Source organism: Nicotiana sylvestris, chromosome 11, assembly GCF_000393655.2.
Source record: "Nicotiana sylvestris chromosome 11, ASM39365v2, whole genome shotgun sequence".
NCBI lineage: Eukaryota > Viridiplantae > Streptophyta > Magnoliopsida > Solanales > Solanaceae > Nicotiana > Nicotiana sylvestris.
The window spans coordinates 163,980,990-163,996,273 of NC_091067.1; the positions used below are offsets into that span (position 1 = coordinate 163,980,990).

General features: G+C 40.1%; 1 protein-coding gene across 1 annotated transcript; it reads right to left on the reverse strand.

Moving 5' to 3' along the window:
• Positions 1 to 1,936: 1,936 nt before the first annotated feature.
• On the reverse strand, positions 1,937 to 5,395 carry LOC138881950 (uncharacterized). The gene is made up of 3 exons (XM_070162256.1): positions 4,466 to 5,395; positions 2,485 to 2,578; positions 1,937 to 1,998 (listed from the first exon to the last, which is right to left on the reverse strand). The coding sequence occupies exons 1-3, from the start codon at positions 5,393 to 5,395 to the stop codon at positions 1,937 to 1,939; spliced, it is 1,086 nt and encodes a 361-aa protein (XP_070018357.1).
• Positions 5,396 to 15,284: the final 9,889 nt, after the last annotated feature.

Here is a 15,284-nt window from a genome sequence, read left to right on the forward strand (position 1 = left end):
CATGAATTAAATCTGTTTTAAGCAACACACATGACGGATTCTAACGATTCAAACAACATTAATATTTTCTGGAAACAACAAGAAACAAATTGAAGAAATAATTAATTAAATTTCAATTTGAATCTAACAAACATAAAACTAACAAATATTCACTTAAACAACAATACAAACATGAAATAAACATGAAAAATAACTAATTAACTTCCATTTGAAATCTGAAAAATTAATTTAACAAACAACACATGAACATGAACTAAAAATTAATTCAAACGATAAACAAAACAAACATTTGCCGATTTTAGATTCGAAAATATCAAAACAAAATACGGACAAACATAAAATTCAAAAACTACTAACCGGATCAACACGACATATGTATGAACTGTTTTGACAAAACTCAAATGGGAATAAATCTGTCCGGACTCAACGACGAACTCACCTCCCTTGTAAACTTGACGAACTCAAAACGACGTTCGACGACCTCGACTAAAATTCAAACGAGCAGCTCGTCTGAAGATACAACAGCTGGGCGAAGGAGAAGTGATGAACAACAGCAGCTCGGAGGAACTGTACGTCGAGCAGCAGCAGTCCGGCGACAGCCTGGCCATGGTGATGCCCAAGCTCGGAGAAGCGAAGCAGTAACGGAGGTCGTTTGGCCATGGGGAAGATGAAGCCGTGAAGCTGGTCAACGCAGCAAGCAGAAGCAACTGGTCGATGACGTCCATGGCGAAACGGTACTGGACCCGATGGCAGCGTGCGAGCTTGGCCGTGACGAGCAGCGGCGATGGGAGCTTCGAACAACAGCTGACTCGTCGAGGCTGTGGTCGTTTAGTTGTTTGGACGATGAAGTAGAAGGCAGGAGTAGCAGGTTGTTTGGTTTGAAACAGAAGTAGCAGCGACATGGACGTCGAGCTCAAGCTTGAGCTCGACGAGCTTCATCAATGACGGATAGGGCTGGGGTTGTTTGAACGCGAAAGAGGTTGTGTCGTTTGGTGGTGTTTGGGACGGGAAGCTGGGCAGCCATGGATGCTTGGTTGGAGCTTTGGAGGAGTTTTTTGAGTTTGGTGAAGAAGAAGATAGGGAAGGGGCGGATGAGTTAGTTTAGGTTTTTAGGGTTTTTGGATTTTTTTATTTTTTTGTTTTGTTTTGTGTTTTGACAAAATGAAAAAGGGGTGTTGGGTATTTGGGTCATGGGGCGGACCGGGTCCACCCGGTCTGAAGTGGACTGGGTCGTGGAGAAGATTGGGCAATTTGTTTTTGGGCCTTTGGCTTACAATTGAAGAAGTGGCCCAATCCAATTTTCTTTTGTATTTTTGTTCTCTTTTCTTCTTTTATTTTCTAAAACTAAATTATAAAAGTAATTAAATTATTATTAAGAACTAAATTAAGTTATAAAAGCGCAAATTAACTCCCAATAACAATTAACGCACAATTAAGTAATAATTAAGCATAAAATTGTATATTTGGACATTAAATGCTAAAAATGCAAAAGGTGCCTATTTTTGTAATTTTTAATTTTTGTAAAACTAATTTAATTACTAACAATTGTAGAATTAAATTCTACATGCAAAATGCGACATATATTTATATTTTTTATTAATTTAACAAATAAGCAAACACAAACAAATACAAATATTTATCCAAAAATATCACAAAAATACTCAAAATTGCACACCAAGGAAAATCATTTTATTTTGCATTTTTTTTGGGAGTATTTCTCATATAGGGCAAAAATCACGTGCTTACAATACCTTTAACAATTTTAAAATACTAAGTAATCCCATAGACATTCCAGAACCCGGTGTCACATGTGCATGAGCAATTCCTAGGAAACAATATAGTACAATAATTGTCTAGAATACAAATAGGACAGTAGAGAAAATACAATACAGTGAAAGAGACTATGCCGGATGCGAGTCGCCTCGAGAGATGCAGCTCACCTAAGTCTTTGTATCATCCATGCTGCTACGCCCATTAGGCCGCTAGAAGTACATGTTCCTGTGCAACAAAAATGCACAGCAAGTGTAGCATGAGTACAAAAATAACGTGTACTCAGTAAGTATCCCGCCTAATCTCGAAAAAGTAGAGACGAGAAGTCGACTTTGACTCTTACTAGTGGTCCAATAATGATACACCAATAATGTAATAAATCAAAGATTTTTTTTAATAAACATGATTGTAACTCAATAGAATGAAGCAAGTAAACAATTCTTTCTTTGATATGAAATTCTCAAATTTCTTTTTATTACTTATACATGTATCTCAGGCCAGGGAGAACAAATATCAATATTTAAAATCTCTAAGGCAAATATTACAAGCATGCGCAAATCATGTCGAGGACGTACGACCCGATCCAATAATATTTAAATTGTGCACTGCCAGAGAGTCGAATGGCGCGAACCATAGATGCATACAACAACAACAACAACCCAGTATAATCCCACAAGTGGGGTCTGGGGAGGGTAATATGTACGCAGACCTTACCCCTACCCCGAGGGGCAGAAAGGCTGTTTCCAGGAGACCCACGACTCAAGACAGCAACAAGAGACGATACATTAGTACTATCAATAGACTCATACTAAAATAACATAAAATAACATAAAATACATAACATAACATAAAATAACAAAATAACAGCAATATAAGAAATATAGGAAATACGAAAAAGATGGAAGGTATACTAATATCCAACAGATACATCCCTATATCAGTAGTTGATCAGTAGCATCCTAAGATTAACTCCTAACTGGCTAGTCTCACTCTAGTGTGCTGTAGAAATATCTACAACTTCCCCCTATCCTACAACTTTAATGGTCGACCTCCACAATTCCCTGTCAAGGGCCATGTCCTCAGTAATCCTAAAACGTGCCATGTCCTGCCTGATCATCTCTTCCCAATACTTCTTAGGTCTCCCTCTACCTCTCCTCGTGCCCACCACAGCCAGTCGCTCACACCTTCTCACCGGTGCAGCAGTGCTCCTCCTCTGAATGTGCCCGAACCATCTGAGTCTTGCTTCCTACATCTTGTCCTCCATGGGGGCCACACCCACTTTCTCTCGAATATCTCCATTCCTAATCTTATCCATCCTTGTATGCCTGCACATCTACCTCAACATCCTCATCTCTGCTACTTTCATCTTCTGGATGTGTGAGTTCTTAACCGGCTAACACTCGGTCCCATACAACATGGAAGGCCTAACCACTGCTTTATAAAACTTATCTTTTAGTAATGGTGGCACTTTCTCATCACACAGGACTCCCGTCGCCAATCTCCACTTCATACACCCCACCCCTATACGGTGTATGACATTCTCATCGATCTCCCCGATCCCCTGAATAACTAACCCAAGGTACTTGAAACTACCCCTCTTAGGGATGACTTGAGAGTCAAGCCTCACTTCCACTCCCGCTTCCGTCGGCTCGGCCCCAAATTTGCACTTGAGGTATTTCGTCTTTGTTTTGCTCAACCTGAAACCTTTAAACTCAAGGGCATGTCTCTAAACCTCTAGCCTCTCGTTAACGTCGCGTCGTGTCTCGTCAATTAGGACTATGTCATCAGCAAATAGCATGCACCATGGCACCTCCCCCTGAATATGATGCGTTATGGCATCTATCACCAGGGCAAATAGGAAAGGGCTGAATGAAGACCTTTGGTGCAACCCCGTAAGAACCGGGAAATGCTCAGAGTCGCCTCCTACTGTCCTAACCCGAGTCTTATATCCATCATACATGTCTTTAATCACCCTAATGTAGGCTACCGGGGCCCCTTTAACCTCTAAGCATCTCTATAAGACCTCCCTAGGAACCTTGTCATACGCTTTCTCTAGATCGATAAACACCATGTGGAGATCCTTCTTCCTATCCCTGTATTGTTCCTCCATCCTCCTAATAAGGTGGATGGCTTCTGTGGTAGATCGCCCCAGCATGAACCCGAACTGGTTGTCTGACATAGACACCATCCTTCGCACTCTCATCTCTACCACTCTCTCTCATACTTTCATGGTATGACTCAGTAATTTGATACCCCTATAGTTGTTACAACTCTGGATATCGCCTTTGTTCTTATACAACGGAACCATTGTACTCCACTTTCACGCTTCAGGCATCCTATTAGTCTTGAATATAACATTAAACAACCCCGTAAGCCATTCCAAGCCTGCTCTACCCACACATCTCCAAAGTTCATCCAGAATTTTGTCTGGCCCGGTAGCTCTGCCTTTCCTCATCTTACGCATTGTCTCTATGACCTCATCGACCTCAATGTCCCTACAATAACTTAATTAATGGGGGTTGTCTGCATTCCACAATTCACCTAGTACAATATCCTGATCCCCTTCTTCATTTAGAAGTTTATGAAAGTAGGTCTGTCATCTCCTCTTAATCTGGTCATCCCACATCAAAACTTTGTCGTCCTCATCTTTTATGCACCTCACCTGGTCCAGATCCCGAGCCATCCTCTCTCTCACCTTAGCGAGTCGGAATAACTTCTTCTCCCCGCCTTTGTTCCCTAGTTCCTCATATAGACGAGCAAAAGTTGTCGTCTTAGCCTCCGTTACTGCCATTTTTGCCTCCTTCCTAGCTACCTTATATCTCTCATTGTTCGCTCTCTTCTCCTCCTCGCTAGTGCTCCCTACTAACCGCAGGTAAGCCGCTTGCTTCGCTTCCATTTTACCTTGGACAACTGCATTCCACCACCAGTCTGCTTTGTGGCCCCCGGCTCGGCCTGAAGATATCCCTAACACCTCTCTCGCCGCCTTCCTTATATAGTCCGCCATCGTCGACCACATAGTGTTTGTGTCCCCACTACTTCTCCAAGATCCCATTGTCGATAACCTTCCTTCCAGCTCCTGAGCTTTATCCTTAGTCAAGGCACCCCACCTAATCCTCGGGCGGCCTCCTATTGACCTCTTCTTCCTCCTTATCATAATGCCAATATCCATCACCAAAAGCCTATGTTGCATTGCAAGGGTCTCACCTGGGATAACTTTGCAATCCTCGCACAACCTTCTGTCGCATCGCCTGAGAAGGAGATAATCAATCTGAGTCTTTGCCACCGAGCTTTGGTAAGTAACCAAATGTTCCTCCCGCTTCGGAAAACTTGAGTTCGCAATCACAAGATCGAACGCCTTGGCAAAGTCCAACAGCAAAATTCCCGCTCTGTTCCGCTCCCCGAAACCAAAACCGCCATGCACCTCAGTATAACAACTTGCAGACGACCCAATATGACCATTGAAATCTCCTCCTATGAATAACCTCTCGGTAGGCGGAATACTACGAACGATGTCATCCAACCCCTCCCAAAAGCGCCTTTTAATCTCCTCATCCAAGCCTACTTGCAGCGCGTACGCGCTAACGACATTTAAAGTACACTCACCCACCAACAATTTAATAGTCATTAGTCTATCATTCACCCGCCTGACCTCTACCGCCGACTCTCTAAGATTGCTATCTACCAGGATACCCACTCCATTCTTACCCCTCAGGACTCCAGAGTACCACAACTTATACCCATCCGCATTTCTCGCCCTCGATCCGACCCACCTAGTCTCCTGGACATACACTATATTAATCTTCCTCTTCTGAAGGATTTTCGTCAACTCTTACTCGTTAGCGAACCTATGTTCCATTACCCGATTCTCAACCTATAGGATCCCTTGCCTCCTCTACCTCCCAGTCTCTCGTCCCACACCCTGACCCCGGCCCCACACTCTGCCCCACCCGAGGATATGCTCTTAATCTATCATTCCAGACTACAGCCACTACACCTACGACAAATCTAAAGAAGACTCGCTAGTGCCCAATGAACAACAAATCAAACTAGAAGGAAACAAGTGACTACAAGTACACTAGTTGAATGATTGAACTATTGTGAACTAAAGTAACATCAATTTAGCTAACACCAAAAGGCAAACAGTAGAATGGGAGGTACCAACTCCCGAGAACCAAACCTATGTTGATTTGTTGTACTCGATGTAGTTGTACGCTCACGCACCGCTTCCCACCGCCCTTTGTTGACGCTCGTCCGGGTTGATCTCCTTTTCTAGTGCTCGTGCGCCTAACTTGTCTTTAACAACTTCGAGAAGTTCCTTGAAAATACAAAAAATACCACAACCCAAAAACCAAAAAGGGCTGTCACCGCTACCACTAGTGTAGCCATGACAGTAGAAGGGGAAATGTTGGGATAAAGCAGAGAACTACACCCAAAAGCCTTAAGTACCTTAAATGGTAATTAAAAACAAAAATCTTAGTCTAGAAATGGAAACCCTAATTGCCACTAATTAATATCCAAATAGCCTACAGATCCAAAAATTGAAAAGGTATATGAAAATAGATAAAATTGTGAAAATTTTCACGGAAAGAGATAAGGAAAATTGCGATTATACCCAACACAGAGGTAATTTTACATTGTAAAGAACAAAGCATATGCAAGACAAATTAAATGCCACAAAAAGGATAAGAAAATGAAGTAAAGAATGGGAGAAATTAAGCTCACTTGCAAAAGAACGCGCAAAAGAGCTGATAAATGAAAAGGCAGCAATTTGATTCTCCGTTCGATAGTTGTTCGTCGCCGGTAGAAGCTACTGTTCCGACGAATAATGAGAGCGTTGAGAAAATTAGACAAAGACAACAGAATTTTTACAGAGAGAAGATCCTTGTTGATAAGGTTGGAATAAGAAAATTGCTCCTCCAAGCTTGTTGCCCTGTAACAACTGTAGCAGCACACGGTGACGGCAAAGATGCAAATGCCGGCGTGGGTGTATACTGTTTAGGCAGTTTATATCAAGCCAATAATTTATCTGATTCATATATTTGTGCCTAAAATGGAGCAAGTATGGCGAAGTTGGTTTCAGAAGGACCTGAAGTGGAGATTTTGGTGCCCATTCTTGCAAGCCTCCATTATGACTTGAGAACTTGATTGTTATCCTAGTTGCTGCATTCCCCCTTTTAGCACGTTTTTGGGTTTCTCGGATTTTATGTCCACATCTAATTAAGAATTCATCAAGGAGCAATTATTCGGGAAAAAGGCAAGCTTCTCTTTTAAAAGTCAAGAAATGTCTAGCCTTTTAGAAATTTATTTATACGTTCGATATGTTTTAAGCATTCTTAAGTTGACAACAAGGTTGCAAATATTACAAGTAAAGCATGCTTTTGGACCCTAGACTACCCGGACATAAGCATAATAGTAGCTACGCACAGACTCTCGTCACCTCGTGTGTACGTAGCCCCTACAAATAGGAGCACATATCCAATTAATTTACCTATGGGGACAATTCCGTCTTACAAGGTTAGAAAGGAGACTCACCTCGCTCCGAAGCTCGATAACCGGCATTTCACGCCCTTCCGAAAACTCAAATCGATGCATAACGCTCCAAAATTAGCCAATAATTATGCAAATCTATTAATATATGCTCAATTACTCATGATAATCCAATTTATAAAAATTCCTAACCCCGATCGAAAAGTTGACAAAAATGCCCTCGGGCCCATGTGTCCGGATTCCAAAATATTTCAAAGATAAAGTTTACCCATAACCTCACGAACTCAAATATGTAATTTACTCTTTATTTCATCTCCAAATCGTGGTCAAAATTTGAAAATATCAATTTTCTATGTTTTCCCCTCAACTCCAAGTTTCTACCAATTTTCATGCTAAAGTTTATACAAAATCAATGTATTTACCTCAAAACTAACATAAACCACTTACCTCATGCTTGTTGGTGAAAATTGCACCTCAAAGTTGCTCCAAAATCGGCTCTAATGGAAGAAATGAGGTTGAAATGAACCCAACCCCCAATTTAAAAGAACCTCACTGCCTCTAGCATTTCCGCACCTGCGATCACTTGACCGCTTCTGCGGTTCCGCAAGTGCGACCCATAATCCGCTTCTGCTGCTCTCCTCCAAGCCCTCAACTTCCGCATCGACGGCCTTCCTTCCGCAGGTGTGGTCCCGCTTCTGCGGCAAGATGACAACATCTGCGGTCCCAGCCTAGTGCAGCCACTCCCGCTTCTGTGGCACCTGCGGCCCCTTCTACGGCTCCGCACCTGCGGCCAAGACCTCGCAGGTGCGGTTACACCAGATGACAGCAGGCTTCAACTCTTCCTCCCAACTCCAATTCGATCCATTAACCACATGGAATCCACCCGAGGCCCCAAGACCCCGTCTGATCACACCAACCAGTCCCATAACATAATACGGACCTGCTTGAGGCCTCAAATCATATCAAACAATGCCGAAATCACGAATCACACCCCAATTCGAGCTTTATGAGCTTTAGAACTTTAAACTTCTACATCCGACGTCGGAACCTATCAAATCACGTCTGATTGACCTCAAATTTTGCACACAAGTCATATTTAACATTACGGACCTACTCTTACTTTCGGAATCGAAATTCGACTCCGACATCAAAAAGTCCACTTCCGGTCAAACTTCCCAAAAGCCTTCAAATTTCTAACTTTGGCCAAATGACCTACAGATCTCCAAATCCACTTCCGATCGCGCTCCCAATACTAGAATCGCCATACAGAGCTATTCCCAAACTCAGAATCCCAAACGGATATCGATAACACTGAAATGCACTTCAACCCAAACTTAAGAAATTCTTCAAAAATGTTAACTTCCACAATAGACACAGAAACGCTCCTAGGTCATCCAAAACCTGATCTGGACTTACGACTAAGTCCAAATTCATCGTATGAACCTGTTGAAACCTTCATATCATGATTTCGAGGTCATTTACTTAAAAAAATCAATCTTAGTCAATTTTTCCAACTTCAAGCTTTTGAAATGAGAATTTTCTTTCCAAATCAACTTTGAACTTCCCGGAATTCAATTCCGACCATGCGTACAAGTCATAATGCCTAAAGTGAGGTTGCTCATGGCCTCAAATTATTGAACGGTATGCTAGAGCTAAAAATGATCGGTCGGGTCGTTACACATTTGATCTTTGATTTGGGTTTTGATTGTTTGATTGCTAATGTTAAATGTCAATTGGAATTAACTGGGTGAAGGGGTAATAATAGAAACTTTAAAGAGGCCAAAAGAAATAAAAAAATCAGGAATTTTGAGATATTTGTGTACGAAACGTCTAAAACGTAATAAACAATTGAATTAAATCAGATTTTTGGGGTTTAAAAGGTTTAAAATCATAAGTAAAAGGGTTAGAAAATGTGAGTAAATATTTGAATGGACAGCTGTCCCAAAAGTTGTCCATTTTATGTTACACAAGATGCTATTTTCCTGATTTTTAGGGAGCTACAGAATATTCCCACACCCCTCTCTCATTCTTATTATCTTGCACTCTCACCTTCTATAAAAAGGGACTCACACTCCCTCATTCACAGAAGTGACGCACTAAGATTTTTCTAAAATATAAACTGATTTCTATACAAAAAAAGGCTCTTTACACTTTTGTTTGCTCTAAAAAAACACTCACAAGGAGTTAATACACAACTAGAAAACACAAAAAGAAAAGCTGGATTTTCTCTTCATTTTCTACTGGTTTATTCCAGTCCTGTGGGGTTTCAAATCAGCTGCTTGGTTCTTTTGTTCTTGTTGATTTCCTGCTGCTGTGTTGTTTCTTCCTGTTGTTATCACCAAGTTTAGAGACTTATTTTATGTTTTCTTCTGCTTTTTGCTACTACTGAGGTATTACTCCTGATTAAATAATGTAAATTGCAGTTTGTTTGAAGTTATGAAGGTGTTTGTTGCCCTGTCAAGTTTCAGTATTATAACTATTGCTTGGTGTTTCTTAAGTTGTGTGCTGTTTTTTTTATTGTTAGAATGCACCTTTGGGTATGAGCTAACTTACTGCATGCATCATGTCAAACAGTGATTGAAATTTTGTTTAGCTGAAATTATTTGCAAATCTGCATGAAGTTACTCATTTATGCAATTTATTCTTTAGCCATGAGGTTTATAGTCTATTACCAATTAGAATTGGAGGCTATGATAACTTACATTTGATAAGCTATTTTGTTTAAGTTGTAAAATTTTACCATTGATGGTTCTTGGGTTTGCATGTTAGCTGGAAAACCTCAAGGAGGAATACACACGTATGTCATGAGCCGCCACATCATCATGCCACGTAGGTGCCACTTGGCATATATTTTTGTCATATGGAATGGTTACATAAGTTAGAGACTAGATCTTGGTGGAATATTCTAGAACTATGGAGAATTTCCTTGGAAATGTTCTAGATATTTATACACTTGTAGGAAGGTTCTAGAGAAATATAGAGGTTTCCTTAGGAAGACCCTAGAACCGATAGAATTGTTAGGAAAGTCCTTAGAAGATTCTAGCTATGTAGAATATTCTAGAGAAGGACTTATTTGTAAATACGGAAGGACTTGTAGAACAATTTATTATTTACATACTAGCCCCTAGGTGATTAATATAAATAGGAGACATTCATTTGTAATTCAGGAACCAAGCTAAACTATTAAGTTCTCTCTAATACAAAAGCTTCCTTTGGCAATTCTCTTGTGTTCTAACATTCTCTTAGCGATCTTGAGTGTAGTAAGGCTGACTTGGCATAGTAAGAACGTGAGCAAGCTGTGCAAAATCGTAAGCGAGTTGCCATGTGTCGCACATGAGCTTAGTTTAAGACTAAGGACGTGACAACGTGGTATCAGAGCAAAGGTTATGACTACGGAATGTTAGAAAGAATACAAGAAATTGTTAGAAGGAAGTTTTGTAGGGAACCATGGCCGGAATTACCAAGGGCTTGGTACTTGCATAAGGGATCAACGCGAAGGTCCCTAAGTGAAAGCAGTATGATGGTGCACGGGCTGCACACGAGGTGGCAGACTGGCGGAAGCTAAGGGAGCTCCGACATAGGCCATAATTGGAGAGTATGTACGCGAGTTCACTACCTTAATGATGCAAATCTCGTCATTGTTCGAGGAAGATTTCCTCTTCTACTTCATGGATGGGTTGCAAAATTGGGCAAAACATAAGTTAAGAAGACATCAAATAGCCAATGTGAACGGGCCTATCGGAGTAGCCTAGTCACTTGTTGACTTCAAGATAGAGCCTGCCAAATCCAAAGAAGGCAACGCCGAGAGGGATGAGGGAGATCATGATGAGGACAACGGGAAATGCATAGCCAAGCTATACAAGGATAATGGCAAGGGGCCATCCCATAATGGACAGGGGTCCAAGAGAAACGGCAAGGGGCCGGAAAATGGTAGGGAGTATGTGCCTAAGGGAGGGCGCTACTTCTGTGAAGGATCACATCGGGCAAGTGAATGCGCAGAGTTGGGGAAGCTTACAACAATGATAGGGAACTTTGCTCAAGCACATAAGGATGACACAAGGGGAACCGTTTGTATTGGAGGGATGCGCTTGGAATCTAAGCCGAAAGTAGGGGATTCCAAAGCCTATCTTGGGACCATGCAAATGGAGCATGGTGGAAGCAAGAAAAGTTGGACGGACATAGTTGAAAAGGATGAAGAGTTACAAAGTGATGGCATGCTATCGGACTCAGACGATGCACCAAGCAGAGGGTTCAAGTTTGCCAATAAGGCTGGACCACGGAGGGTAGCCAAATCGGGAATGGAAACATGGACTCAATGCTTGAGAAGCTGCTAGACTTGGTTGAGTCATGGGAAGATTCAGGTCAAGAGCAAGGAGGGGCATCCAATGGGCGGAGGATGGAGGCCATCATTGCTAGTCGTCCAAAGTACAAACGGCGTAAGAAGAAAGGTAGCCAGTACCTTGTGAAATGGGAAGGAGAACCGCTTCATAGGGCATCATGGCTAATGGACAAAGATCTTTGGCGACACCAAGATGAGGTGCGCACATATGTGTCAATGCTTTGTGTCGAGGGCAGCACAAAATTGGGTGGGGGAGAGTGTCATGACCCGACACATCATTATGCCATGTAGATGCCACTTGGCATATATTTTTGTCATATGGAATGGTTACATAAGTTAGATACTAGATCTTAGTGGAATATTCTAGAACTATGGAGAATTTCTTTGGAAATGTTCTAGATATTTATGCACTTGTAGGAAGGTTCTAGAGAAATATAGAGGTTTCCTTAGGAAGACCCTAGAACCCTATAGAATTGTTAGGAAAGTCCTTAGAAGATTCTAGCTATGTAGAATATTCGACAGAAAGGACTTATGTGTAAATACGGAAGGACTTGTAGAACAATTATTATTTACATACTAGCCCCTAAGTGATTAGTATAAATAGGAGACATTCATTTGTAATTCAGGAACCAAGCTAAACTATCAAGTTCTCTCCAATACAAAAGCTTCCTTTGGCAATTCTCTTGTGTTCTAACATTCTCTTAGCGATCTTGAGTGTAGTAAGGCTGACTTGGCATAGTAAGAACGTGAGCAAGCTGTGCAAGATCGTGAGCGAGTTGCCAAGTGTCGCACGTGCGCTTAGTTTAAGACTAAGAACGTGACACGTAGCTCCAATTCAGGCTTCAATTGCTAGTGGGTTTGGCTAAACCAGTAGATATTGAAGCATAAGAAGAAAACACCAAAAAGTGTTTAGATAATCCAGTGCAAGTAGTGTGTTGATATCATCTTGAAGCTCTCATGATTACTCTGTTTTTTCCAGATTTATGTAATCATTCATGAACTGTGATTGGAGTAATTGAAACTGTGATTCAAGATTTGTAATTCTTTAATGTTGCAAATGGGTATTGTTTTTAAGCTTGTATAATTGTGTATAATCGTGTACTGAATATTATATAAGATTTGTTATCCTTTACTGGGCCTGGCGTGATTATTGGAGTTTGTTTATCCACTTGGGCTCAATGTTGAGCCCAGTGTTGTGTGCTGATGTCCTCCTGTCTATAAAGGGTTAGCACATCTAGGCCTCACTTAAAATCCACAAGTAATTTGCTTAGCCCATTAAAAGTTTTTCGCCCACATCTAATGCAATAACAATATCTTATTAGAATTTCATAACTTGATTGCCTTTAAACAACATATGCTAACAGTCAAAGGGCCACTTGAATGATTTCTTTATCATGTCATCTTATGAGCTATTCCCTTCGATTTCCCTTCACTTGGTCAAAGAATGGATTTGGTCAAAAATTCAATAATCGATCTTACAAAGAATTTTTCCGTCAAGTACGACTTTACCAATAATCTCAAAATAGTTTAAGAAATCATTCAAATTGTAGTTTTCTTTAGGTGCGTAATTAAATCATTACGGCTATGGGTATAGTTCCCGTGACATAGTCATAATATCTAATCCCCAATTCGGGTATGCATTTCATGTGACGTGACCATAACTTCGAATAATAATAAAATAAACATGTTGTAAATCGCGGGTGCATTTCATGTGGCGCAGTTTGCAATGTGTATCAAAACGACAAGTGTACGACATCTTGACTTGTTTCAAAAATAATTCCATAAATAATTAAAAGCGGTTAAAAAAGTAAAAATGCACAATAGATTCTAAATACGTAATAAATCAGACCAATTATTAATATTTGAGCGACCGTGCTAAAATCACGGAACCCGAAAATGCCTAACACCTTCTCCCATGTTAACAAAATTCCTTACCCGGTCTTCTGGTTTCACGGACTTTAAGCAGAGTCAAATTTCCTCGACTTGGGATTTAAAATTAACCGGTGACTTGGAACACCATAACAATTATCCCAAGTGGCGACTCTGAAATAAATAAATAATCTTATTTCGATTAATGTCACTTTAAGAAAAACTCCTTATCCCCTCGAGAAAAAGAAGGTGTGACAACTGCTTCTACTGGTATTCAAAAATACTTTTTATTTTGGTCAAATAATTCAAATTTTTCAAAAAGTACTTTTTAATTAAAAAATACTTTTAACTTCCTAGAAGATTGGTCAAATATGCTCTAAATGCCTTAATTTTTTTTTTATAGAAAAAACACGTTTTAACGAAAAAGTACTTTTGACATCCTAAAAAATATTATATGTATACCGAATGTAAACGTTGTGTGTAAACATATGATTAATTAGGTACAATATGTTGGGGGAAGTGCACGGTTAGCCACTAATAATACATGTATTTACTTTTAAGCTACTATTTAAAATATCTTTAGTCTTTAACCACTGCTTTAATAAACCTTACTTGCCCGGACGAAAATACCTTCTGCTCATAAAAGTTCAGGACCAAGTGTCCTTAACTTTTGAATTTGCAACTCTAAGTTGAGGACTTTAGTACTACATATCCTTGACTTTTGAACTTGCAACTTTAAGTTCAGGACTTCGGGACTACATGTCCTTAACTTTTGAACTTGGAACTCAAAGTTCAGGACTCGAAGTTCAGGACCACCTGTCCTTAATTTCCGTGCTTGTAACTCTAAGTTAAGGACTACTTTTCCTTAACTTTTGAACGTGTAAGTCTAAGTTCAGGACCTATTGTTCTTAACTTTTGAGCTTGTTAGTCTAAGTTCAAAACCAAGTGTCCTTAACTTTTAAACTTGTAATTGTAAGTTCAGGACCAAGTGTCCTTAACTTTTGAGCTTGTTAGTCTAAGTTCATGACCTATTGTCCTTAAATTTTGAGCTTGTTAGTCTAAGTTCAGGACCTATTGTCCTTAACTTTTGGGTTTCTTAGTCTAAGTTAAGGACCTATTGTCCTTAACTTTTGAGTTTGTTAGTCTAGGTTCAGGACTTGATGCCCTACTGTCCTTAACTTTTGAACTTGTAACTGTAAGTTCAGGACCTACTGTCCTTAACTTTCATTTTGAAATTTAGGAAACTTCTGGTTCTTAATTAAGATCTCTTGTTAACCTTATTTCTTTTTTTTTAATTGCTACTAATTAAAACTCTACTTTGGAGTCTGTTCTAGACCAAAGAAAACATAAACTACAAACCAAGTAGCAAACCAGATAAAAAAGCTTGAGGTTTTTTAAGAGTGAAGTATCTCTCCTTTGGTTGATGTTGAATTGTATAGTTTGTCACATAATCCCCAAGAAAGAGAGAGAGAGGTAATTGGGTTGGCTAGTCAGATGAGCTCACCTGATCGATCTCGAGGAGGATAAAGGGAATAAAGAGCAAAGACTTTTGACACTGAAGCGAAGAAGATATGCTGGGCCAAGGCGGGGTCAAGAGATAGAAGAACGGGTAACACCGTCTTTTCATATTAATTTTAATAGACCAGTGGCTAATTTTGCTCTGCATTTAAAATGCTGGATAGAAAGTAAATATCACTTTAAAAAGTGACTACCCCACGCAATTTTTTACCAATATTTTCAGTTGGGCTTTATTTTTGGATAAATCTCTCTCTTTGGCCATAAGTTTTGGCTTCATTTTTTCAAAAAAAAAATTAAAAAA